Genomic DNA, 24,798 nt, shown 5'->3' with positions numbered 1-24,798 from the left:
ACTCAACCCAAAGGTGCCCTCCTAAGAGTGATAACTGCAGACAGCTCCAGACAACTGGTACCAGAGTGAACTCTGATCTGGGGGTCCAGAGACTGGGGCCTCATCTTGTGGCCAGACATGTCCCCTCTTGGTGCTCACCTGGACATGAAGGTGCTCACCTGTACCCACTCCTCATTTTACCCCTTACAGTTCAATGATCTGTGATCAGAGATTTAATGTTCAGCATCACGATCATTGTCAGTCCTCATTGTTTCATTCAAAAGTGATGGAAAAGCATCATTCTCTTTAAGCCTACTTTTAAAGGGAATTCTTCTAGGTTATCTGAAAAGATTTAGCCTTCAACACCAAGTGGATATGATGGATATTTAGTAAAGCTTTCCAACAGGCCAGCAGAACCAAGTACACAGTTCAGAGGTGGGGAGGTGATGAATCCTTTGCCATGTTATTGACAGTGTTTATCTACATATCCAGAAATAGGAAGTGTCCGCACAATACACACCCAGAAGGCCACATGCTTACAAGCTCCAGTCCCTCCATCATGAAGGCATGTGGGAACATCCAGGGTCCACTGGCATCATCAAAAAGATAACACTAAGCTCTCTTCAGCTGGCTTTGGAAGAGAAGGGTGTAGAAGGTGGCTAAGTTATCAAGAGCAAATGTGGTCTACAGCAGCAGTCCCCAACCATTTTGGCACCAGGGACCAGTTTCGTGGAAGAGTTTTTCCACAGACCATGGGGATACGGGCAATAGGGAGCAGCTGTGAATAGAACTGAAGCTTCACTCAATTGCCCGCTGCTCACCTCCTGCTGTGCAGCCCTGTTCCTAACAGGCCATGAGCTGGTACCCATCTGTGACCCGAGGGTTAGGGATCCCTGATCTGCAAGACCCTCTGATGACCAAATATTGATACAGATCCATCTTTCTGGCATGGTTTTTACATATTTACTCTTGGGGAGCAAGGGTTCCAGGGGATTCCTGGAGGGCTTCTTCTGTTCTTTCATTCGGTGGTTTAAACAGCAATGGAGCGGTGGGAATTGCCTGGTGTAGGTTAGGGTTAAATTTATGTCCCCCCTCGGTTGTGTTCACTTCACTCGTGAAGTTGAATACTCTTCCCTCTCTTTCCAGAAAATGCCAGTCCTAAGGATTCCCTCTTTATTTTTAAAGTGGAATCTTTGTTCCTTTCCCAGGATGAGGAGGAAGAGTCCAGCAGGCAGGAAACTGAAGATAAAATACTTCTGGATCCAAACAGCGAGGAGGTTTCGGAGAAGGACGCCAAGCAGATCATCGAGTATGTATCTCTCAGAGTTTCGTCTCTTGCACATGTGTTTCGTGAGGGTTATCCTCTATGAATTCTCTTTTAGAGACCTTTGTCTTTAAGGATGGAAAGCTGACTTTGCCCAGACTCCCCTTGAAATGCCACCATCAGAGGTCACCAGCGTGTCCCACTGCTCAGCCCCTTCCTTGGTCCTCTTCTCCTTCCTGACTCCCTCACTCCTGGGTTTCTCGTGTCATAAGCACTTCCATCCCAGATGAAATTTGCCCCTCCAACCGGCAGCCTTTCCCACCTCCTGTGATGGCATCAACACTCCTCCAGAAACCCATGGGGGATGTGCCCTTCCCTTCTCTGCCCTCGCTGCTGCAGGTGCTCAGCCCCCGACTCCCCCAGCGCAGTCTCTGAAACACCTCGGAGTCCTTCCCCTCACCTGAGCACCCAGCTCTTCACCTCATCCCACCCATCCTCTTACACCGGTGGGCTACACAGCTCTTGGCCTATATTGCTCTAATGTTAAAAGAATTGTGAAACAATCCGCAAAAGAGAACATTTTAAAGTGATGAGATTTAAAAAAAAAAAAACAGAAGTAGACATTCTGATATTTTCTCCTTTTATTCCAGGGCTCTGTGCCCACTTCAGTAATCTTTCCTTTATCCATCTGCCCGCTTCTTCACTGAACATTTTAGGAGCCCACCCCCACCCCACCTCCATAGGAGGCCTCCCTGGTGGCTCAGTGGTAAAGAATCCACCTGCAATGCAGGAACCATAGGAGATGTAGGTTTGATCCCTAGGTCAGGAAGATCCCTTGGATGGGGGGAGCATGGCAACATACTCCAGTATTCTTGCCTGGAGAATCCCATGGACAGTCCATAGGGTTGTAAGGAGTCCAACAGAAATGAAGCAACTTAGCATGCACACTCGCACGCCCCCTCCGTAGAGTGACACAGTAGCTGGTTAGCCTGGTGCAGAGTGTCTTTAATGTCACCTTCTTCCCCCTCTAATCTGTCTTCCAAGCTTTGGGCAGTGTTCTGTGGGTAGGATTTATCTTTGATTTTCAAGGGCCTAGGACACTTCACTGGCAAAGTGTGAACTTGCAGGGGTGCAATTCATGCTCACAGCAGCCATCTGAAGTCAGGAAGGCCTGTGTGCAAATCCTGATGCCACCATCCTTCACGCAACCTGGGCAAATTCATGAATTCATGAATGTATCTCAGTCTGAAGTTCTCCACAGGTGTAAAGCGGGGAAGGTAATAGTAACGTCTGCCTTGCTTGCCTTTTGCGAGGATTACAGATAATATGTTTTACCTGCTGGGCATGAAGTAGGTGTGGGGGCTTCCCAGGTGGCGCTAGTGGTTGAGAATCTGCCTGCCAATGCAGGAGATGCAAGAGAATCAGGTTTGATCCCTGTGTCGGGAAGATCCCCTGGAGGAGGGCAAGGCAACTCACTCCAGTATTCTTGCCTGGAGAATCCCATGGACAGAGGAGCCTGGCAGGCTGCAGTCCATAGCATCCCAAAGAGTTGGATATAACTGAGCGTGCACACATTAAGGAGGTGATAAATAAAGCTCTACTTACTGCAGCTGTTTTTGGCTCTCCATTCATGCACAACTTCCCTGTGCATGACTCTCCACTTTCTCTGCCCCAGGACAGCTAAGCAAGATGTGGACGACGAGTACAGCATGCAGTACAGTGCCAGAGGCTCCCAGTCCTACTATACAGTGGCCCACGCCATCTCCGAGAGAGTGGAGAAGCAGTCAGCCCTCCTCATTAATGGAACCCTGAAGCATTATCAGGTAACTGATGTGGTAACTGTGTGTTCTTGGTAACACAGGGAACTGTATTCTTGGCAAATTGTAATCTGTTACCTAATTTTGATTGGATATGTTGTGTGCATGCTAATTGCTCAAGAGAGTTGATGATGGCAGGCGTCTGGGGTTACATTCTTTCTTTTCTCATTTTTGGCCATACTTCGTGGCATGTGGGATCTTAGTTCCCCAGACCAGGGATCAAACCCATGCCCCTCTGCAGTGAAATTATGGAGTCTTAACCACTGGACCACCAGGGAATCCTCATAGCGCTTCTAATATAGTGATTCTCTCTGCTGTGCCTGTAATTCTTGTTTTAGAGCATTCCATCTTACCTTCTTCACTAGGGCGTTTACCTATTTTCCCTTTTATGGTTTTGGGATGAGTTGTTTTCAGAAATCCTGACTTAACCTTTGCAATTGTTTTACCCATGGATCTCTTCAGAATGGAAAACCCAGCCACTTTCTATGAGTACAGGGAACATCTGTGTCCCTTTTTGAAGTAAATAAAGTATATCTCTTCAAAATTTTCAGTGGTGGCTATAGTTTAACATTATGAATTCAGCCACCTAAGAATTGCTGTCTACAACATTTACATGCTTTCTTTTTTTTTTTTTGAGACACAATAAAGGGGTGAGCATCCATGCTTTGATGAAAACTAGGCTGTAAACATAACAGATGTTTCTCTTGACCTGTCTGTTATGAGGTCAGCACCTGTCTTTTACCTCCTTCCACTTCATAGTGTTTTCCAAAGCATGTTCCTTGCAACATTTGTCCTGTGAGATAGACCCCAAAAAGAATGGGAAAATTGGGTTTTGTGGTTAAATATTAATAAATATGGGAAATACTATCAGCTGTAACTTGGATTACTGTATAATTTACTATTCCAAAGTTGGAGATGTATGAGAATGAACAGAGGCCCTTATAATTGATCAGAGGTGTCACCCAGGGCTTTCAGAGCCAATCAGACGTCTGAGCACCCTGGCAGTGACCCCTCTTGGTAGCCCATGCTGTGCATCAGCAACTCATGACTCTGCAAAAATAAATGTGTCATGCATCCGTATCAGCATCCTACAGTGAAATGAGTTTAGCTTCGTATTGCCCAAATTTCTCTGGCCACCAAACTTTCTTTTCGTATATCATATTCCAGGCAGTGGCACCCCACTCCAGTACTCTTGCCTGGAAAATCCCATGGATGGAGGAGCCTGGTAGGCTGCAGTCCATGGGGTCCCTGAGGGTCGGACACGACTGAGTGACTTCACTTTCACTTTTCACTTTTATGCATTGGAGAAGGAAATGGCAACCCACTCCAGTGTTCTTGACTGGAGAATCCCAGGGACGGGGGAGCCTGGTGGGCTGCCGTCTATGGGGTCGCACAGAGTCTGACACGACTGAAGTGACTTAGCAGCAGCATTCATATCCTGTAAAATTAGGGTCCTTTGGAATACACTTTAGGAAGTACTGATTTGGTCAAAACTTCATTCAGGTTTTTCCATAACATCTTATGGAAAACTTAAACAAGCTCTTTGACCCACCCAGTATGCACCTTAGGCCAATAGCTCTCAAACTTTTGGAACTTGAGTCCAGGGTCTCCTGAGCTCTTAGAACACGGCACTGTGTTGGCTGCCATTGTATGGAGGTGAAGAATACAGCTGCTGCTGCCTCAGTACTACCCTGATTTGTGTTAAAGCGCCAGCAGCTTATACCCACTACTGCTTTTGTGTCATCAGCGCAAATGTCAATGCAGTATAAAAGGCGGATGATGCCTTTGTGTTAACAAGAAAATAATTTTGCTCTTGTGCTCTCCTCAGAAGGGTCTGGAGACCCTCAAGAGTCCCTGGAGCACAATTTGAGAACCAGTGCTCTGGCTGCAGTGAGGCCATATTCATGCTACTTCCGTGGAGTTCAAAGTCGTTGTCATCTGATTTGGCCTGCCTGATGCAGATAGGAACTTGGAGCTGGTTCTGATGACCTCCTGTATGTCTGTGTATGGAAAGTGCACTCTTTAGATTATTCATAAATAACTTTTAAAGCCGCGTTTATTTCCTCCTGCCATCTGAGAACTTTTTAAGTATTCTTCTTCACTGTCTTTTCAAACCTATCTCCTCCTCTTTCCCTATAGGAATTTTATGGTCTTCCTCAGCAAAGATTTCCTGAACATGCCTCACTCTGCCCCTCCTCTGTTTTTTTTTTTTTTTTTTTTTTTTTTGCTTCATAAAGTTTCTTATTCCTGGACTCTGACTACCCATGTCCACCTGATGAAATCAGTTTCTGCTTCTGTTTTATCTGGGATTAAAACAAATGCAAAATTCAGCCCGTTTGCCAATTTTCATTAACAAATAGAGAAAGAAATCCACTCCCATTGAGTGTCCAAATGTGTCTGGCATTTAGCTGACTCCTAAAGGTCGGGTGGGCTCAGGGTCACATTGCAGGCGAGCAGCTCCTCCCACTGAGCACTCTGGGTTCCCACCATTCCTCCTCTGCCCCTCTCTCTTTTGCGCATCCCCTGAGGGCCTCTTTCTGTTCTTCTCATTTTTTACTATTACTGCTGTTCTGCAAAAACCTTTAGGATGATTCAGAATCTTGCATGGTACAAGGCACCGCAAGAAGCTTATCCAAGTACTTCTTCAAACCATTGTAGCTGCTCATCCCAAGAAAAATTCTGGTCTATACAATTTTATAAATATACCATTCGCACTGCCAACTGCTTCTTGGTGCATGAATGGCCTATTGGCTTCTCTTTGTAAACTTCAGAAGGGAGGCATGCATCTTACATATGTAGATACCCATGTGCTGTAGCTCCTTGCCTGGTCCTTTTCACAGAATCACCATTTAATAAATATTGAAAATGGAAGAATCACTTGTTTTGTTTTTACATGAAAGAAATGAAAATTAACGTTTCCCTAAGCATAACTTCATTAGCAAGCTAAATTGACTGTAGCAATTACACACACACACACACAGGTGGTGCAGTGGTAAAGAATTTCATGCCAATGTAAGAGACACAAGAAACGCAGGTTTGATCTCTGTGTCAGGTAGATGCCCTGAAGGAGGAAATGGCAACCCACTCCAGTATTCTTGCCTGGAGAATTTCATGGACAGAGGAGCCTGGTGACTACAGTGACATGGGGTCGCAAAGAGTTGGACATGTCTGAGCACACATGCATATGTGTGTGTGTATATATATATATATATAGAGAGAGAGAGAGAGAGAGAGTTAATCCTCTCATTTAAACTAACATCTGTGATAACGGTGGTAGAAGGGAGTTCGTAGTTGGAGAGGAAACTTGAACAATTTTGTATTTGCACCCACTCTTTCTTGTGTGTAACGTGGGAATCCAAAGCTGTGTCTCTGGTGCTGTGCTTTTGTACTTAACTGTGCTGAAGGTGTTTCCTGGGGTCAGCTGCCCTTGGGGAGCACTTGCATTGCGGAGTTTCCCTGTGAGGCTGGGAGCTTCTCCGCCAGCAGATGCCCCTGGCTCCCTGATCACTCTGCTACCTCACTTGAGGGGATCCCACCCCCGGGGGCTGACAGGCTCTTTATTACCAAGAAGCCTGTTTCTAATGACCTGTGATCTCCATGCCCAACCTGCCTTCTGGCTTGTTTTTCTTTAATTCTCACATTGGCTTTTTGTTCTTGGAGTGGTTAGAATGGATTTTCATTTGGGTTTTCTTCATCTCCAATAATTCTAGAATGCCATATACTGTGAAATGCTAAGTAGGGATGAACGGTAAAGCTGCTTAAAATCCCCCCCGGAACGCTCCAGCCCATCACTTCTAAATCTGATTAGCACTCAGCACCTGCCAAGCAGCGGGGTGATTACAGGCTCACATTTGAATTTCGTTTTGTGCTGGTGCTTCCCCCACTTTCCTACTGCGGGAAATCCGAGGTACAGCACGGAGGAGTTAAGAAGTCGCAGCCCCACTTGAGTTGTATTAGTATTAATTACCTGTGCAGATCTTGGATAATTGAAGCAATTACTCTTCATTTCAGCTCCAGGGCCTGGAATGGATGGTTTCTCTGTATAATAACAATTTGAATGGAATCTTAGCTGATGAAATGGGGCTGGGAAAGACCATACAGACCATTGCACTCATCACTTATCTGATGGAGCACAAACGACTCAATGGCCCCTATCTCATCATTGTTCCCCTTTCGTAAGTAAAGCCATTTATTCTGCAGTTATCTTTCTTTATGTTAGAGCTTGCCCTATTTGTCATTTGTCACTTAAGGCAGAGTTGTAGCCTGTAGTGGGATTATCAAGAGCATATAATCTGGATTTAGATGTTTCATTTCCCACCCTGTCTCCCACCCTGGCCTCTTTGATTGGCTACATAAGCACAAGATGAAGTGATTTTTTCCCCAGCATTTCGTGTTGTTGCAGTCTGCACAGCCTGCATACCGCACAGTGGGTCTCAGTCTTTATCACACCTAAAGTGGCTCATGAAGCTGAAAGTTTTGATTTTTTTAAGATTTCCGATTTTTTCCTTCTGTTTCTAAAAGGCCACATATATTAAAAAAAAAAAGGTGTATTCTTAAATCTTCCTTTCATGTTCCCTTTAAAGCAGAGTCTAAATCAAAATCCAGACTCTGAACTTTGTATTAAACTGCCCTCAGTACTGTGGTTTATCTGCAGTGGTGATGCCACTTTGTCAGGAGAGGTCTTCACTGTTTTCCATCACATTCCCATGTCTCGTCCACTGTGTGGTTCCTTGTGGGTTTTGAGTGGACATACCTGTGGGAAGGAATTCCTATTCAAAACTACCCTCCTTGGATGCAGTGCATCTGACTGTGGTGTGAGGTTGCAGTTCTGTTCACTGAGGTCCTCTTCTAGATCTCACTGCTCATTACAGACCTGGACCTTGAGAAAAAGTAAAGATTCTGTTTTAGTGTTTCCTTCAAATTTTGCCTAAATGAGAATTCTTCACAGACCTTTTAAATCCATTTTATTTGAACTCACAGCACTTAGATATCCTTTCCATGTTATCTACATCTTGAACATGTATTTTGCTTTTTATCAATATTTTACATGTTCTGACTCATAGATTACACTGATGGTTTGGGAGATTTTTTTTTTTTTTTTAAGACATTTACTGTTTTCCACCTGCTCCCTCCTGGCAGATTTATTTAGTATTTTCATGTGCTTTTATCTTTTTTTTTTCCCTGACTCAAATTTCTCTGAATTTGTATGGCTGTTTTTAGAGTCCCCAAATCACTCTGGTAATTGCTATCTTTCAGTATTAAAAATAAGATGTTTTTTTGTCCTCTATGTTCATGAATTCTTTAATTTTTTTTCCTCTCACAGATTTCTTATGAATCCTCAAACTTGTCACACTTTGTGGCACTTGTTTCTAACTTATCTCTTATTTCCACACCTTTAAAATGAATGTGTAGTTGAGATATTTTATATTCTCTGTCCTCTTTCAAGGTGAGGCCTGAAAGTGAATGAGAACATCTTTTTAACCACAGACTTTTATACAAACATCTCTCTGTATTTTGTTTTGTTCTACAGGACTCTATCTAACTGGACGTATGAATTTGACAAATGGGCTCCTTCTGTGGTGAAAATTTCTTACAAGGTTTGGAATGTTGTATTTATATATAGTGGAAAAGCAAAAAATAGACCCTATTTTCTTCATTCCATGTGCACATCTGTGAACTGTATTTGGTTGTAAAGTTTTGTCATGTACATCATGTACTAAACAGTGAGAGTTAATCATCCCAAGAAGATTACTGTAATAAACCATAATTACTTTCAGATAGTGAAATGCAGAAGAAAATTGTTAATTATCATATTGCGAGGTTTCTGATGAGAGTAATACAAATGACAAATATCGCATATCCCGCATGCCAGCACCATGCCCACTGTTCCTGCAAAGTTAGGCAATTACCCAGACAGCCGAGCGCCGGCAGGATGCCCCTGTAGAAATGGAGCCTTTCAGCAGAGCAGCGGGTTCTCTGCTACCTTGGGGTCACCATAATTTCCTTTTCTCTCCCTGCCCTCCCTTGGTCTGCAGTGGGAAAGCCTCTCCGCAAGAGTCTGAAAAGTACCCAGACGTGGGCAATTTTGCCAAGTACTTTCCTCCTGGATAATGGATCTATATATGATAATTGCGTGTTTGTGCAGTCCTCGGTCATGTGTCTGGGCTCCATTAAGCCATGAGTAGTGGGGGACAACGCACACCTCCTTCCCTGGGGTAATATAGATCTGTATTTTCTTCCCATTCAGGGCACCCCTGCCATGCGTCGCTCTCTTGTCCCCCAGCTACGGAGTGGCAAATTCAACGTCCTCCTGACTACTTATGAGTACATTATAAAAGACAAGCACATTCTTGCAAAGGTATGTTTAAAAAAATTCTTTTGTCTTGAATTATGGACCATCGCAACTGGAATGTAAAATATTCCCCAAATTATACTCACTACTGTAATTTGCTCATTAGATGACTGCCCTCTCCCTCTCTTTCTCTTTCAGAGTCAGATATATTTTGGTCATAGGTTTTTGCTTGTATGTGTGCTGTTTTCTGTTGTGTGTCAGTGATCCTGGGACTCTCACCTCTCCTGTTGTAGTTAAAGAGTTTACATCTCTTAAAAGAATTTACCTGGGTTCCTTCTGCAACTCTGTTTCTCTCCAACAGCTCTGAACATCGTGCTTGTGGAAGAAATAGTCGTTTTTGTTGCCCTGGGATATTGTCAGCAGCGGAACTTCATGCCTCTTGTGTCTTTGTCTCTCCGGAGATGAGCAGGCATCTCTCCATATGGTCTTCTCCATATGAACGTTTATCCAAGCTGTAGCTTTTGTGCTCTCCCTGTTTTATGTTTATTTCCAGTGAAATAATGGGCTATGATTGTTTGGATGACTCTGGGTTGTTTCTATGACTATATATTTGGAGCTGGGAAAAAGTTGTTTTCTACCTGCGACCTACATATCTGCTAATTTATAGGTCCTAAACTGTCCGTTAGCCAAAAAATAGAATCTTTTTTTCCATTTATGTCATCTTGCCTCCTAATATATTCATGTAGAATGATGGGAGTAGTTTCTGTCATGGAGCAAGTAAGAGAAATTCCATTTTTTTTTTCCTTTAGTAATTTATTTTACGCTGTGGTGTTTTGAAAGCACTATAATCTGCAACTAAGTTATGGCCAGAACTGAACAGAATCACTGTTTCTGGGGTCTGTTCAATCTCTGCATTAAACCTTTGCCCTGGGAACGGAGAGTTCCCTTCATGGCATCCTAGGAAATACATAAAGGAAATGTGCTCCCAGGGGAGGTTTAATAATTGAGATGGCACCAGCAACGATGCTGTGTGTTCGTCTTCTTCACACTCTCAGATGAATTTGGCAGTGTCAAAAATGACATGTTTTCAGTATAACTGTGGGAATATGTGTGTACATTTGAGATCCTTTTGAGAAAATTTGTATCGTGTCTTCTGCATATGCATTTCAAAATTCATCGGAGACGCCTGGTAACGAGCTGTATTGCCTTTGTTTCTGGAGAAATGAAAATCTAGAAAAGGGTAGTAGTTTGTTTTGAGTGGAAGACCTAATTAGCAGTAGATCCGATAGCAAAATCATAGACCTTCAAATTAGGCAGGAAGGTGGATTTAGAATATTGATTAAGTACATTTTTATCTTTTGGCCTCTTTTATTCGTAAGTTTGGGACAATTGATTGTACAACTTTGATTATTCTTAAGGAATTTTCTTAGAGGAGGTGGAGGAAGTGGGGGGGAAACCCCAAAACACCTCTGGTAGTTTCTTTTACCCGGACCTCCCTTCCTGAGTGATGTTTTATTCTTTTCCCCTGATTTTCCTGGTGCTTCTGCTGAGGAAGGCGAGACTTCATGGAATTCTTTGCTTCTCCTTCCTCTCTAAGAGCTTTGCAACGGGATCCAGGGACATCTGAACGCCAGATGCTCTTCTTGGCCATTGCCACTGTTTTGTGGGGATTGGATAGGCTTTGTGGGACATTCCTCATTGTTCTCACTTTGAGAAACAGTGACCTTGGAGGGGGCTGAAGGGTTAGATGTGAGAGGGGAAGGGGACTGTGTGTAGACTTAGAAAGGGAGATCGTGTCATATGGTCATTCTTTATTTTTGAAGTGACTCAGTCATGCTGGAGGAATATATTGTGTTTAATTCTGAAGTTTTGGCATAAACAGAAGAATGCTATTTTAGTACTGCCGTCTCTGCCAGGGAGTCTGTCCTTTCATTTTAGACGTCTTGAAACCGGGGTCCTAGACCTGTCAGGTCAGGAATACGTGTGAAGCAAGAGAGTCCAGGTTGCTAGATCTTCTAATGTTTTAAAAGAAGCTGGATGTCCAGATATTTAGGTGAAGTATTCCAACTTTTATTCTTAGCAACTAAGTTCAAATTTAAAGAAAGAACAGGAGCCAAGCTCTGAAGGTAGTAGTCAGCCGAGCTAATAGAAAAAGGGCATGAAGCCAGAGGTCTTCTGCTATAGGCACTTGCTGATGTCATCTTGGAGGAATCAGTCATTAACCTCTGCTTCAAGTGGGGAACTATATTCTGTACTCATCATGAGCAGTGGTTATATAGCCTTTAAATATGGCAGGCTGTCATGACATAGCATTGATAGAAGAGGTATTAGATGGGAAGACACAGGCTCTAGTCCTGGCCCAGCTGTTTCTTTCTGGGCCCTAGTTGCCTTCTTTGTGAAAAGGTAATTAGGGATCACATTCTGTCATTTCATCCCATCATTACATGGTGCGTGACATGACTGTCAGGTATAGGAAATAAGACTGTTGAGAGTCTTTTATGCCATTGCCTGGACCAAGCATGAGCTCTTTGGTTTTCCACATCAGCACTGGCCTCTTGGGGATACTTGTGTTTTCCCTCGCTCACCACATGTTGGTGCTTCCTCTTGCGTTACAGATCCGGTGGAAATACATGATAGTGGACGAAGGCCACCGAATGAAGAATCACCACTGCAAGCTGACTCAGGTCCTCAACACGCACTACGTGGCCCCCAGAAGGATCCTCCTGACCGGGACCCCACTGCAGAATAAGCTCCCGGAACTCTGGGCCCTCCTCAACTTCCTCCTCCCCACCATTTTTAAGAGCTGCAGCACATTCGAGCAGTGGTTTAATGCGCCGTTTGCCATGACTGGAGAGAGGGTACTGGCCTAACATTTATTTTCCCCACTGCATGACAAAGAAATGAAATGATGGGACCTAAAGCTGAGACCACAAGGAGGTTTACGGTGTTGTAGAATATCAGGAAGCCATTCAGTGGGTGGGTATGCGTTCACTCCAGGGATATTTTTCCATCCTGAGAGAATGGATCCAGTAATGGGTAAGTGATCCTAGGATCTAGGGTGTCCTAATCCCATTGTCTTTCGCCAGTGTGGTAACTAGGCCAGCAGAGGGTGTTCCTGACCGGTGGAATGCTTAACTGCTGTGGACCACAGGGAGGATAGATACAGAGATACTGGTTCAGTCTGTTTAACCACAGCTCAACCAACCAAATGTAAACCTTGAAAAAAAATATTTTCTTGTTATAAACTTGGGCTTCCCCTTAAACCATTTCCATGTTAAGAGTTTGTGTGTAAAGCCAAACTAGTGTATAATTATTTTCTGTATGCATTGTTTTCAGATTTTAATGTGAATCTCAGTTTTGTGCGTATATAAATATTCCTCAAACCTTGGAGTAGCTGTTTTCAAGTTTCTTCTTATTATTCCTTTCTCTGGCTTCTCTTAAAAACTCATTTATTAGAAACAGGTACCTGTCCTTTTGATTAGTGATTTCTTAAGTATAGGAATGAAAACACTTAAAATGCTTTACAGATATTTGTGTTGGAACCATTTGGCCCTTTAATTTTGAGGTATATTATAGGTACCCTTGCCTTTTGTCAGGAATTCATTGGCTTGCCCATTTGAAGAAGGTAACATCAATCAGCTCTGCCCCCTAGAGGTTAGTGGAGGAAGGTGAAAGAGAAAGCAGAGGATTTACAAATGGGACTGAACTTGAAGAAAATCACAGCAGAGCAGAGCAATCAGGTAGAGGGGCTTAGCAACCCACCAGCATAAACTGTATATATTCTTGTTCTTTTCATGTTTAAGCTCTGTACTGTTGGTATGTTTCTGCATCTGAGACAAAGTTAAGAGCCCAACTTACTGCTTCAATTTTAAGTGCTGTGCTTAGTTGCTCAGTCGTGTCCAACTGTTTGAGACCCCATGGACTGTAGCCCGCCAGGCTCCTGTGTCCATGAGGATTCTTCAGGCAAGAATACTGGAGTGGGCTGCCATGCCCTCCTCCAGGGGATCTTCCCGATCCAGGAATCGAACCCGAGTCTCCTACATTGCAGGCAGATTCTTTACTAGCTGAGCTACCAAGGAAGCCCTCAGTTTTAAGTAAGAACACATTAACTATTACCCTTTTACTCGTGTTCAAGTTCACTCTTCAATCAGCCTTTGTCACAATCATATCCCATCCAATTCTGAGCTATTAACACTCCCAGTCTGAAACTGGGGGCTCTGAAATCTTTTTCATAGAAGTCAGCATTCAGACAAAGACATCTGTTTAGAGGCTGTTCTGTTACCACCTGGTGGGCAGGTGGGAACAGAATTCTGAGGTGTACCTGACGGGTATAAACCTGGCCTTAATGCACATAAAATTTCAGACATACATTGAAACCAATAATAAATATAGTATAAAGAGTTATTACATGAAATAACCTTTAAAAAAAAAGGATCAAATTCATCTAAGGCTCTCTTGCAGGTGGACTTAAATGAAGAAGAAACTATATTGATCATCAGACGTCTGCATAAGGTGCTGAGACCCTTCCTACTGAGGAGGCTGAAGAAAGAAGTTGAATCTCAGCTTCCAGAAAAGGTATGTTGCAAATTCAAAAGTTGTGATTTCTTCCCTCTGCCATTATATTCAAATTACCTGCCCCTGAAATGGTGTTTCTGAAATAGCAGGCTTGTGTTTTAGTTCCAGGTAACTGGAAAATATCTTAAAGGACTTTTTTGTTGTAGTTGTTAGAGAGAAGCTGGAGGGTTTAGTGTAGAGAGAGAATGGAAATTTGAACATTTCATCTTGGTTTCCAAAAGTTTGGGGACAGATTTTTGAAAATTACCAAATCACTGTCATTACATTTTAGCTTTAACTTACATTAACTTAACATTACATGAATTGACATTCTATTTTAACTTCAGAATTTTTTTTTTTTTTTAATTTTACTAACCTTGTTGAGTTCACTCTTGTAGGCGCCATAAAAGTGTTCTGCTTTGAGCCACGTAAGGCTATGAGTTCGGGGCTTGTATCCTTATCAGAAGGCCTAGTAAATGCTTGCCACATTTCCCGGAAATGTGTTTAATGTCAGATGCTTGGGATGTCACTGTTATGATAGTAAGTGAAAAATAGGGTTCTTATTATAGATAACATCATCTAATTAAGATTCTATGAACATCTTAAGGAAATATTTTTCAGATTAGTTTTTGGACACTGATTTTTCAGGGCTTTAGGATGTCTTTTTGAGCCCTTAGCGCCACATTTTTGGACTGGATTTGGGTATTAGTTTAATATGTTTCTCATCATATTTTGGAACCTCTGGAGTTCCAAACACTGGAGTTCTGCGTTTCATTTTCTTACAGATAGATTGTTTGGCATTGCGCACTGTTTGCTGCTTGAGCTAGTTTGATGTAACTTTTCTCTTTAGAGGAGCCAGTTCTGAAATGTGTGTTTTGCATCATTGTGCTTTTCTGTGTAATGACTCTATTTTTCTGGACAGAATGGTTCATCTTATTCATTTTTAAGTGGGAGCTGGCAAGATATTATACAAAGTTGATTACTTTACCAAGAGAGAATTTTGTCCCCTAATCCCCTATCTTTAGCAGTCAGAGAAAAATTAAATATTAACACCGTTCTTATACCACACTTATCATAGTGAAAACCCAAATATTCAAGTGTTTTATTTTGCTAGTGAATGCATCTTGGGGATTGAATGCTGTCAATATTTCTTTGACTTCGTATGGTCTTGACATCTTTGGATAACCTTCTTTCTGTTCAAGGTGGACCTTAGTTACTGAATAAGCTGGGGAATGGGTACAATGGTCATAATAGCTTCCTTTAGTGTTACTGAGATCCAGAACTTACAGAAATGAAATGTTAAAGATTTTACTTTTCCCCATTCTTCCTTTTGTTTCTTAAGAAGCAACAAATACAATGAAAGACAATTATCTGAACTTACTCATTTATTCATCCCATAAAACTTCTAAATCTTGTTTACTGATTTCCAGGACTGGCTAATGTAGATAGATTTAAAAAATATTACAAGTTGAAAGTATGCCCTGTTTTTAAGAAGTCCATTTGATTAAAATACAGACTTTTGCAGCATAAGGATCATGGGATGGTTGGTTATATCACAAAGAAATTCCTTACTTTACTAAAACATTTATTTCATGGCTCTTTTCACAAGAAAACTTCCTGAGTATTGATAATTTTTTTTAAATTAGATTTTGAAGAGTATGTTTCCTGCATGAAGTACACTTGTACTCTTTAATACCCAAATTTTTATATTTGAGGTATATTAAACACCCATATATATACCTTGTTTGCATTTTGTAAAATTGCATAATTTACAGAATGAAGGTTTGTGGCAACCCTGCCTCAAGCAAATCTATCGGCACCATTTTTCCAACAGTATTTGCTAACTTCATGTCCCTGTGTCACAAATTTTGGTAATTTTTGAAGAATTTCAAGCTTTTTCATTGTTGTTAAATTTGTTATGGGAATCTGTGATCAATGATCTGTGATGTTACTATTGCAAAAAGGTTATGACTCACTGAAGGCTTAGAGGATAGCATTTTCCACAACATGAAATATTTTTGATTACGGTATGTACAATGTTTTTTTAGACATAGTGCTATTGCACACTTAATAGACTGTAGTGTGGTGTAAACATGACTTATGTGCACTAGGAAACAAAAAAACTTTATATGACTCACCTTATTGCACCCTGTGTGTGTTGGCCTGGAACTGAACCTGTGCTATATCCAAGGTATGTCTGTATAATCTATGGATAAGCTACCTTTTTCCAGAGGTAACTTGGTGGGGTGGAAATCATGGGCTCTGCCTGTCAGAGTGGACCTGGGTCCCCGCTGCTTCTCTGTCTCTTGCTAACGGTGTGCTCTTGGGCATGTTACTTAAACCAGTAGGTCTCAGTGTTCTCAGCAGTGAACTAGAAAATAGATAATACATGCTTTATAGAAGAGGATTACATGGACGCAGTACTCATAATACAATGCCTGGCACGTGTTTAGGCTCTGCTGAGGACAGCTGCTGCTCCCAGAGTCCTTCCTTTCTCTATTGCCCTGCTGTTTCTGTTGCTGACTTTGGTTCTGCTTTCCCGTTCACGTCAAGTTTCTCGGTGTCCTCTGGTTCTGGCGTTTTACCGTCACCCTTTTAAGGTGATGAACTAATCCCTTAGCATGTGTGTGTAGCTATTGTTGATGTGGTTTGGCCAGTGTCCACTGTTTGTTCTTTCTACCTAGCTAGGACTTTGATCTGGGGAAGATCTGCCACCTACGTGTTATCCTTGGGGGAAAGGAGCTTTCTTCTGCCACCATCTGCTTGTAGCCACAGACATGTATGTCTTTCTCAGGCTGTATAAAGAGTCTAGAAAGGCATTGTGGCGGATGGCAGCAAAAGGCTAAATCTTTTATAGAAGCAACGCTCAAATGTTTCCATGAAAAAGAATCAATTATAGAAGTAGATTTCCATTTTAGTTTTTAATTTAAATGTAATAAAATATACTCTTCTTTGGTATATAGATCTGAGTTTTGACAAAGACAGTTACGTTAAAGTGAAGTCACTCAGTCGTGTCCAACTCTTTGCGACCATATGGACTGTAGCCTACCAGGCTCCTCCATCCATGGGATTTTCCAGGCAAGCGTACTGGAGTGGGGTGCCATTGCCTTCTCCAGGGATCAAACCCAGGTCTCCTAGTTATGTTAACTGCATCACAATCAAAATACAGAACAATTCTGTCTCCCAGTGCCCCCCACCCACCCAAAATTCCCTGGTGCGGTCACTTTTTAGTCATGCTCTCACTTTGCCCTTAGCCTCTTACAACCGATGGTTCATCCTCCATCCTCATAGCTTTGTGTTTTCCAGAATGTTGGAGGAATAGAATCAGACAGTATGTCTCATCAGACCTTCTGCATCTGGTTTTTCATTCAGCATAATGAATTTGAGAAACATCCAAGGTGTTGGATGTATCAGTAGCTGTTTCATTTTTATTAATGGGTAGTATTCTATTGCATGGATGCACCAGAGTTTATCAATTTAATTGTAGGACATTTGGGTGGTTTATAGTTTTTGACAGTTGTGCTTGTCTGCTGTGAACATTTGTGTATAGGCTTTTGTGTGAGCATAGGTTTGCATTTCATTTTAGGAAGTATGTAAGAGTGGCTTGGTCATAGACGTGTACATGACTTTGTAAGAAACTTCCATATGGTTTCATGCCATAGATTTCAGAACCCAGGACTTTAATAAATTTAATATTATTGTTTGGAAATCTCAATACACAAAGTGATCATGTATCACACAGTAGTCTGGGTTTCCTGTTCTAATAATACATCCTTTAAGGAATAGTGTTTAGGGAGAGACTATGACTAAAGGTTGAAAGCTTTTCCCGGGTTATATAGGAGGAGGGTCTGGGCCACTGTAACCACCTGATTTGGCTCCTTGAAGGGACCAGTTTGGTCATTTACCAACATAATGAGTCTTAGGAGGTAATTGTCATGTCCATGAGGTTGGCACCCCAGTTTTACCTGTCCTTTGAAAATAAGAGTCCCAGTGGCCGTCATAAGTCTAACCTGTTGGGAGAAGCATCCTTATTACAGAGTCATATATAGATTTTATTTCCTTCAGCATCAGCCCATTTTGAGGAACTTTCAAATTCATGCTCTAATCAGGGGCCGTCGAGGCTTTCGGAGACGACTCAGGCCCAGCAGCGTCTGAGATGGTGTGGCTCTTACAGAGGCTTCCCTCGCCTCATCACTGTCAGTCTGCCCTTTTCTTGATGCGTGGCTCTGACGGCTTGCTCTGTGCACTGCACCACACTTGGGCGGGGGTGGGAGGTGCAGGAGCTTTACCAGAAATTGGAGGCATGGTGTGCGATGTCGCTGAATGGTGGCATGACAGTGAAGGGCAGCGTCACCCACCCCATCAGGTTGAGGGATCCAGGCATTCAAGTGCTTTAGGACAGGGGTCTCCAGAGCACACGTGGGTGTATGTCTGTGTATGTATATGTGGGGTGCTTACTAGTAGTCCACTGGGGTGTGGAAGGAAGATTTTAGAGCTTTTATTTATATTCATTTTTCTCCTAAAAAGTAAAAAAAATTATGGTTTTTTTATTTAACATACAGACCCTGGTACCCATGTGGTATTTAAGCCTGTGTCACAGAGTCCAGCAGGTGACTGGCCTAGACTGTGTCGGTTATCCCGGGGATGGGGAGCGTGAGGGGGAGCACCCCCACCCGGGACATCGGTCATCCATCCACCCTCACAGTTGGGTTCTTTTGCTCTCTGCCTGTTGTCAGCATTGTGGGTTTCCCCATATCCAGATAAAGGAATTTTAGGATGTTCTCATTTTAACTAAACTGTAACACCCCTGACCCTCAGGATGGATGACAGACTTTTAAAAGATCCCAGGATCCCAGGTTGAAAACAAGAGAAATAGAGTAAGAGTAGGTGGACAATGGGAAAAGTGCAGACCTGCCACCTCTCCTGTTCCTAGTGTGAATTTTCACCAGCCCCATTATAGAGTGATCAGGGTGCTTGCATGCTAAATCACTTCAGTTGTGTCCAGCTCTTTGCTCCCCTATGGATTGTGGTCTCAGGCAGACTACTGGAGTGGGTTGCCATTTCCTCCTCCAGGGGGTCTTCCCCCCCTAGGGATCGAACCCTCATCCCTTATGTTTCCTGCATTGGCAGGCGAGTTCTTTTACCACGAACGCCACCTGGGAAGCCATAAGGAGCAAAGGTCCTTGCCATAGAAGGAGAGTCAGTCAGTGAGAGATCCCTGCGGATCAGGGTGTAACTGGCTGAAAAGTCGGATGGCATCACCTTGGCCCCTTGAAATGTAGGTGTAAAACAAGTGCCTAATATTGACCCATGTCCTAAAACTAACCTGTGTTTTGAGGCTTTAATATTAGTGCATGCATATGACTCATAAATAAATACATGGGCATGTAATTCATAAATATATGGGCATGTATTCAGAAGAGGTACTTTAACATGTATTCTTGGTAAGGGATTGCCATCAAAAAAGCTTAATAAACGCTTGTTTGTGAGAAATAAAAAGGAGGATTGACTGATAGGTGCGGTGATCAGGGAAGACCTTACAAAGAGCCCTCAGGAAGAGTGAGATTTAGAAAGGGAGCCCTAAGACTATAGGAAGATACAAAGACAAAATAGCTTGGACTTGTTGCAGAAGTTACAAGGAGCAAACGTTAAATACAGTTGTGAAACTTAGAATGGTGATTTTGATGATGTGTATCACACCAGCGTCTGTGATTCCCTAGTGGTGTGAGGAAGGAGGGTTGAGGGGAGGTCCCCTTTCTACAGGAGCCGTCAGGTCCTAGGGGTGAGCTCACTTCTCTGCTGACTTGGCCCCTGTGGGGTTGTCTAGCCTCCCTGTCTGCATGGCATCACCGTGCATGCCTCGTTCCCACACTCCCTCCCATCCAGCTCTTGGCAGCAGCTAACTGATGAGAAGGAGGTTGAGGGTCCCGGTCCCCCATGTTGGATGTGCCATCTCCTAGTGCACGTAAAGCTTGCCTCAGCAGTTCTTTCCATTTTCTGGAAGGGGTGCACAAGCTGGTTGGCAGTGAGGCTCAGGTGAAGATGAACATCAGGGCAGAACTAGGGAGCCTGAAAGTCTTCTTGGTTATGTTTAACGTAGAGCTTAAGAAAGTGCAGTCTGGTTCAATCCTAACTGGATCATTGAATAGCTGCATCATTTCAGCCCAGTCACCTAACATTTCTGATGCTCAAGTTCCTTATCTGTAAAATGCGAACACCACTAAATTTAACTCTGCCCTACAGCTCTTATATGGTAAAATGGGAGAAGGCACACCAAGCACCTTTGCACAGGGCCTGGTCCATAGAAAGAGCTCAATAATATTAGCCCTCGGTGTCATTTTTATCATTATGCTTGCAAAGTCTGAAGTTGTTTAATATTTTCTTCACCATGATCAATTACATGGAGAGTTAACAGCACTTGAAAAAGTCAAAATACTTTAAAACATGCCACGATCAAGTCTGTAAAACACAAAACCCATATTAAGTGCATCCTTATTTATTAAAACTTGGAGATGTTCTTCTCTGGCCAAGAAGATCATTAAAAACTTTGTGGCGGGTCGCTTGTTTTTCTTTACTTGTCTGCAAAAGAGCTCATCTTTCTCTAATCTGATTTGGTGTATCAAAACAAGTGGCAAAATGCTATTAATTGTGGTTCCAGCTGGCCTGACAGACCCCTTCTAAAGCAACAGTCGAATGAATATTCAACTTCTCTTCATCTGTGACCTCCTCACTCTGGTCCTCAGAGCTGAAAATAACCTGATCACTTTTAATCAGTTTGTTAAACATTAGGCAGCTCGCTGATTTACTTTTAATCACATTCTGCAGATTTCTAGGCGTTAATCTGATGTTTATTATGAAAATTACACATTTGTATTCTGGAGATTTTTTTTTAATAAAGAAAAATAATAATAGGAAATAATTAAGGCAGACTGCGTGCATTAGGAGTGTGTGAGAAGTATTGCAGGTGTGTGCGAAAACACCCGCACGTGAATTCTCTGTCACAGTTTAAAACTGGATTTTTCCGTTGTTCAAGTGGAAGCACACAAGGCCTTGCCTCTAAAGAAGATGATCATAAAGCTGCATTTAATTGTGGCGTCACTCCTCTCCTTTGCCTACTGTCCCCACTAGGTAGTATCCTCTCATCCTTCAGAAGCAGAGAGTAATTACCTACAGTCAACCTAGCTGCTTATGAATCTCCTTTTAGGATCAGAATTGAGGGAAGCCAGCCACACAGGATCATTTAAAAAGATATTTTCCAAAAAAAAATCGGGGGATATTGGCTGGGTACTGGTTTTCCTCAAACTGTGCTGTTTGTATGAAACAGGGTATAGTTGGGAAGCAGAGGAAATGCATATATATGTGAAAGTGGAAGTTAGTCACTCAGTCGTGTCTGACTCTTTGCAACCCCGTGGACGGCGGTCAGCCAGGCTCGTTTGTCCACAGAATTCTCCAGGAAAGAATACAGGAGTGGGTTGCCATTTCCTTCTCCAGGGGATCTTCCCAACCCAGGGATCAAACCCAGGTCTCCCACATTGCAGGCAGTTGGACTCTACCATCTGAGCCACCAGGGAAGCCGTGTATATATATATATACATACACTCTGTATTGAATATATTTGAACTTGAACAGTCTGCCAGCCTCTCTCTCAAACGTGGAACAAGTCAAGAAATTTCAGGAAACATGACCCTGGCCTGAGTGACATATCACCTTTTGCAAGTCCCTTCCGAATAATGGTACCTTGAGCACTGATGACTGTGGGCTCTCCATCACGCCTCCCTCCCCAACCTCCATGAATCCAAGAAGCAGAAAGAGATACCTTTATGATTCCAGGAGAGCCACCAGCAGCCATGTCTCAACCATCTTCTTAGGACAGGCACCTTCTCTCTCCTGCTCTTAACCTATGTACTGTTCTTCTTTCCCCAGGTTGAGTATGTGATCAAGTGTGACATGTCAGCTCTGCAGAAGATTCTGTATCGCCACATGCAAGCCAAAGGGATCCTCCTCACAGATGGTTCAGAGAAAGATAAGAAGGTACGTTGTGGAAGGTGCTACAACTCAAGGTGCTGTCAGCTTTCTTCTTAGGGCTGTGCCACTGGACACTCCCAGGAAGTATCCCCACGACTGCTGATTTGTCAAAGCAAATTACAGGGCCTTTGGGGGAGCTATTATTGGTGCTGCCAAAGGAAATCCCTTGGCCTTTTACCTGTATTGGAGCAGTTAGAAATGAACACCGTCTTGGTGTTCATATCATGAAAATAGTTCTGTTCGTGTAAGTCTGCACACAATATATCTGCCTAAGGGTAGGCTAGCATTTTAGAAGGTTTTAAAAGCCAGTTTCATCCCTGGGCATCTGTGCCATGCTTCTGTCTTCCCAGAATCCTACAGGATGGACAGTCATGTCTCAAAGCCATCCACTGGACATAATTCCCTCCTCTCAGATAACTCACATGGAAGATGGTCTATCTAATTCAGAAACGGCTGTGTAATAGTAACCGGAACTTTGGAGAGTAGGAAGTGTAGGCTACCGAGATGACCTATGGCTCTTTGCTCTTTCTATGGAAACCTACTTTTTAAAAATGGGAAATAGCTGATCAATTAATAACGTATATTCTGACTCTCCTCTGCTTGTCCTTAGGGGAAAGGCGGTGCTAAGACACTAATGAACACCATCATGCAGTTGAGAAAGATCTGCAATCACCCATATATGTTTCAGCATATTGAGGTAAGCCTGCGGTCTCCGTTGTGACCCTGATCCTAGTTGTTCAGTTTCTACTAATACTACATTGAAAAAAAATTTTTATAATAAAAAAATAAAGCAAAGTTAAAACGTGGAAGTTGCAACCACATGGTCTGGTAGCTTGATAAGCAGAATTAACAGACATGAGGTTTCTGGTTATGGATTCTCATTGGCATCAGACACTTGGGCATCTGGAATTTTATAGGCAGGAGTTCTAAGTGGTGAGAAAATGCTGTAAACCAGGGCTCATTATGTGGGTTCGGGTAAGTACTGTGAATTGCCTCATTATGTTAGGTGCTCTGACATGGAGGATAATGACAGATACATCCAGCTTTCTCAGAAGGATGCTGTGGAAAAATACTAAAAGAATGGATTTATATTCATTGAAGGGAAATATGTTCCTGAAATATTTGCTCTGTGAAGATCACTGACTTTAGACTGTTTCTTAGATTTGTATTTTTCCTTTCTGGGTTCTTCCATGACGGTGTAAATCCAGGTTTTTTTATCCTGATGCTCTGGTCTCTAGGAAGCTATTTTCAGGGGAGAGGACATTTTCTGTCCTGTTCCTTACATGTGAATGAGTTTCCTAAATTATCAATTTTACCCCAGTAGGAGCCGTTGACCTGAGCAGGAAGGGAAAGGAGTCAGAATTGTAGCCTCCACTTTTCAGGGTTGCCTTGGATGTGTGCGGTCCTGGCAGCAGTTACTGCTGCTTACTGTCCACTGCAGAGGAGCAGGAGGCGTGGGGCAGGACCTGCAGGCTCCGTATTTTTCGCTGGTTTATTAACAAATAAATAAATAGAAGGTTCTAGGGATTTAACTTTCAGAAGCATATTCCTGGGAATGAGACTGAAATTTCTTGACTTTGAAGATTCTTTTTCTTTCTTTTTTTTTTTTTAATCCTTGTTTTTGGTAATCACGCTTGTTAGGTAAGAGTATGTACTGCACTTCTGTCCATATCCTGGAGTCCTGTCCCAACTGTAGGATGAAATTAGAATTAACTCCTGACACTGCTGTTGCTTTAGGGACAGGCCTTTTAGAGAGTAAAAAGCCCTTGGTTTGAGCAAAATGACAATGGCAACAACTGTAGGGAGGAAAGAGGGCAAGGTCCCACTGACAAGCCTCCTTAGACACATAGCAGGAGAGTCCATGGTGTGGCAGTGAGTCCACACCCCAGGCCACTTTTACCTCTGTAAAAACCTGCTGTACGTCACTTAGCATCTCCAAGCTATAGTGTATTTGGCTTGTCATCAGATGGTGATAGACGATAGGGCTGGCAGAAGGATAAATGTTTAAACTAAAGAACATACAAAGTGTCGGGTAAACCAGAAATGTGATAATAAACAGGCCATAAGCTATCAGTGTATTAGTCGGGGTGGCTTGTTGGGTTGCATGCACGCATGCTCAGTCGCGTTGTGACCCTATGGACGGTAGCCCACCAGGCTCCTCTGTCCATGAGAATTCTCCAGGCAAGAATACTGGAGTGGGTTGCCATGCCCTCCTCCAGGGGATCTTCCCAACCCAGGGATTGAACCCACGTCTCCTGTGATTCCTGCATTATAGGTGGATTCTTTACCACTGAGCCACCAGGGAAACCCATGTTGGACTGGGGGAGCTGAAAAAAAGGTCTAATGGTGAAAATGATTGGGATCATATCAGGTTAACCTGTCACCTACCATCTCATATTTTCTTAAAAACAATTTTTAGATATTCAGCAAAAATATACAGGATTTGTCATTGTTCAGTTGCTCAGTCATGTCTGATTCTTTGAGATCCCATGGACTGCAAAACACCAGGCTTCCCTGTCCTTCACCATCTCCCAGAGCTTGCTCAAACTCATGCCCATTGAGTCGGTGATGCCATCCAATTATCTCATTCTCTGTCGTCCCCTTCACCTCCTGCCCTCAATCTTTCCCAGCATCAGGGTCTTTCCCAATGAGTCAGTTCTTTGTATAAGGTGGCCAAGTATTGGAGCTTCAGCTTCCCACCAGTCCTTACAATGAATATTCAGGACTGAATAAGGATTTGAGGACTTCAGACTTATGAAAATTAAGTATCAGTCTTACTTCATTTGTCATACCAAAATGCACTTTTGAAACACACTGGGTCATATCAGGACGGGTCGGGGGGAGTGCCTTTTACCCTCAAGCTTCTG

General features: G+C 42.8%; 1 protein-coding gene across 4 annotated transcripts in view; it reads left to right on the top strand.

The window, feature by feature from the left end:
* SMARCA2 (SWI/SNF related, matrix associated, actin dependent regulator of chromatin, subfamily a, member 2) overlaps positions 1-24,798 on the top strand; it is a 177,113-nt gene that overhangs the window by 61,862 nt on the left and 90,453 nt on the right. For all 4 annotated transcript variants that reach the window (XM_018052035.1, XM_018052036.1, XM_018052037.1 and 1 more), the window contains exons 13-21: positions 1,188-1,288; positions 2,919-3,066; positions 7,072-7,235; positions 8,591-8,657; positions 9,308-9,418; positions 11,968-12,210; positions 13,814-13,927; positions 21,830-21,937; positions 22,542-22,628. In XM_018052035.1, coding sequence (XP_017907524.1) covers positions 1,188-1,288; positions 2,919-3,066; positions 7,072-7,235; positions 8,591-8,657; positions 9,308-9,418; positions 11,968-12,210; positions 13,814-13,927; positions 21,830-21,937; positions 22,542-22,628 — 1,143 coding nt within the window. The remainder of the gene's footprint in view (positions 1-1,187; positions 1,289-2,918; positions 3,067-7,071; positions 7,236-8,590; positions 8,658-9,307; positions 9,419-11,967; positions 12,211-13,813; positions 13,928-21,829; positions 21,938-22,541; positions 22,629-24,798) is intronic.

The sequence above is a fragment of the Capra hircus genome, chromosome 8, assembly GCF_001704415.2.
Source record: "Capra hircus breed San Clemente chromosome 8, ASM170441v1, whole genome shotgun sequence".
NCBI classification, from domain to species: domain Eukaryota; kingdom Metazoa; phylum Chordata; class Mammalia; order Artiodactyla; family Bovidae; genus Capra; species Capra hircus.
The sequence above is the reverse complement of the archived record's forward strand: the minus strand, read 5'-3'. Positions and strand labels throughout refer to the sequence as shown.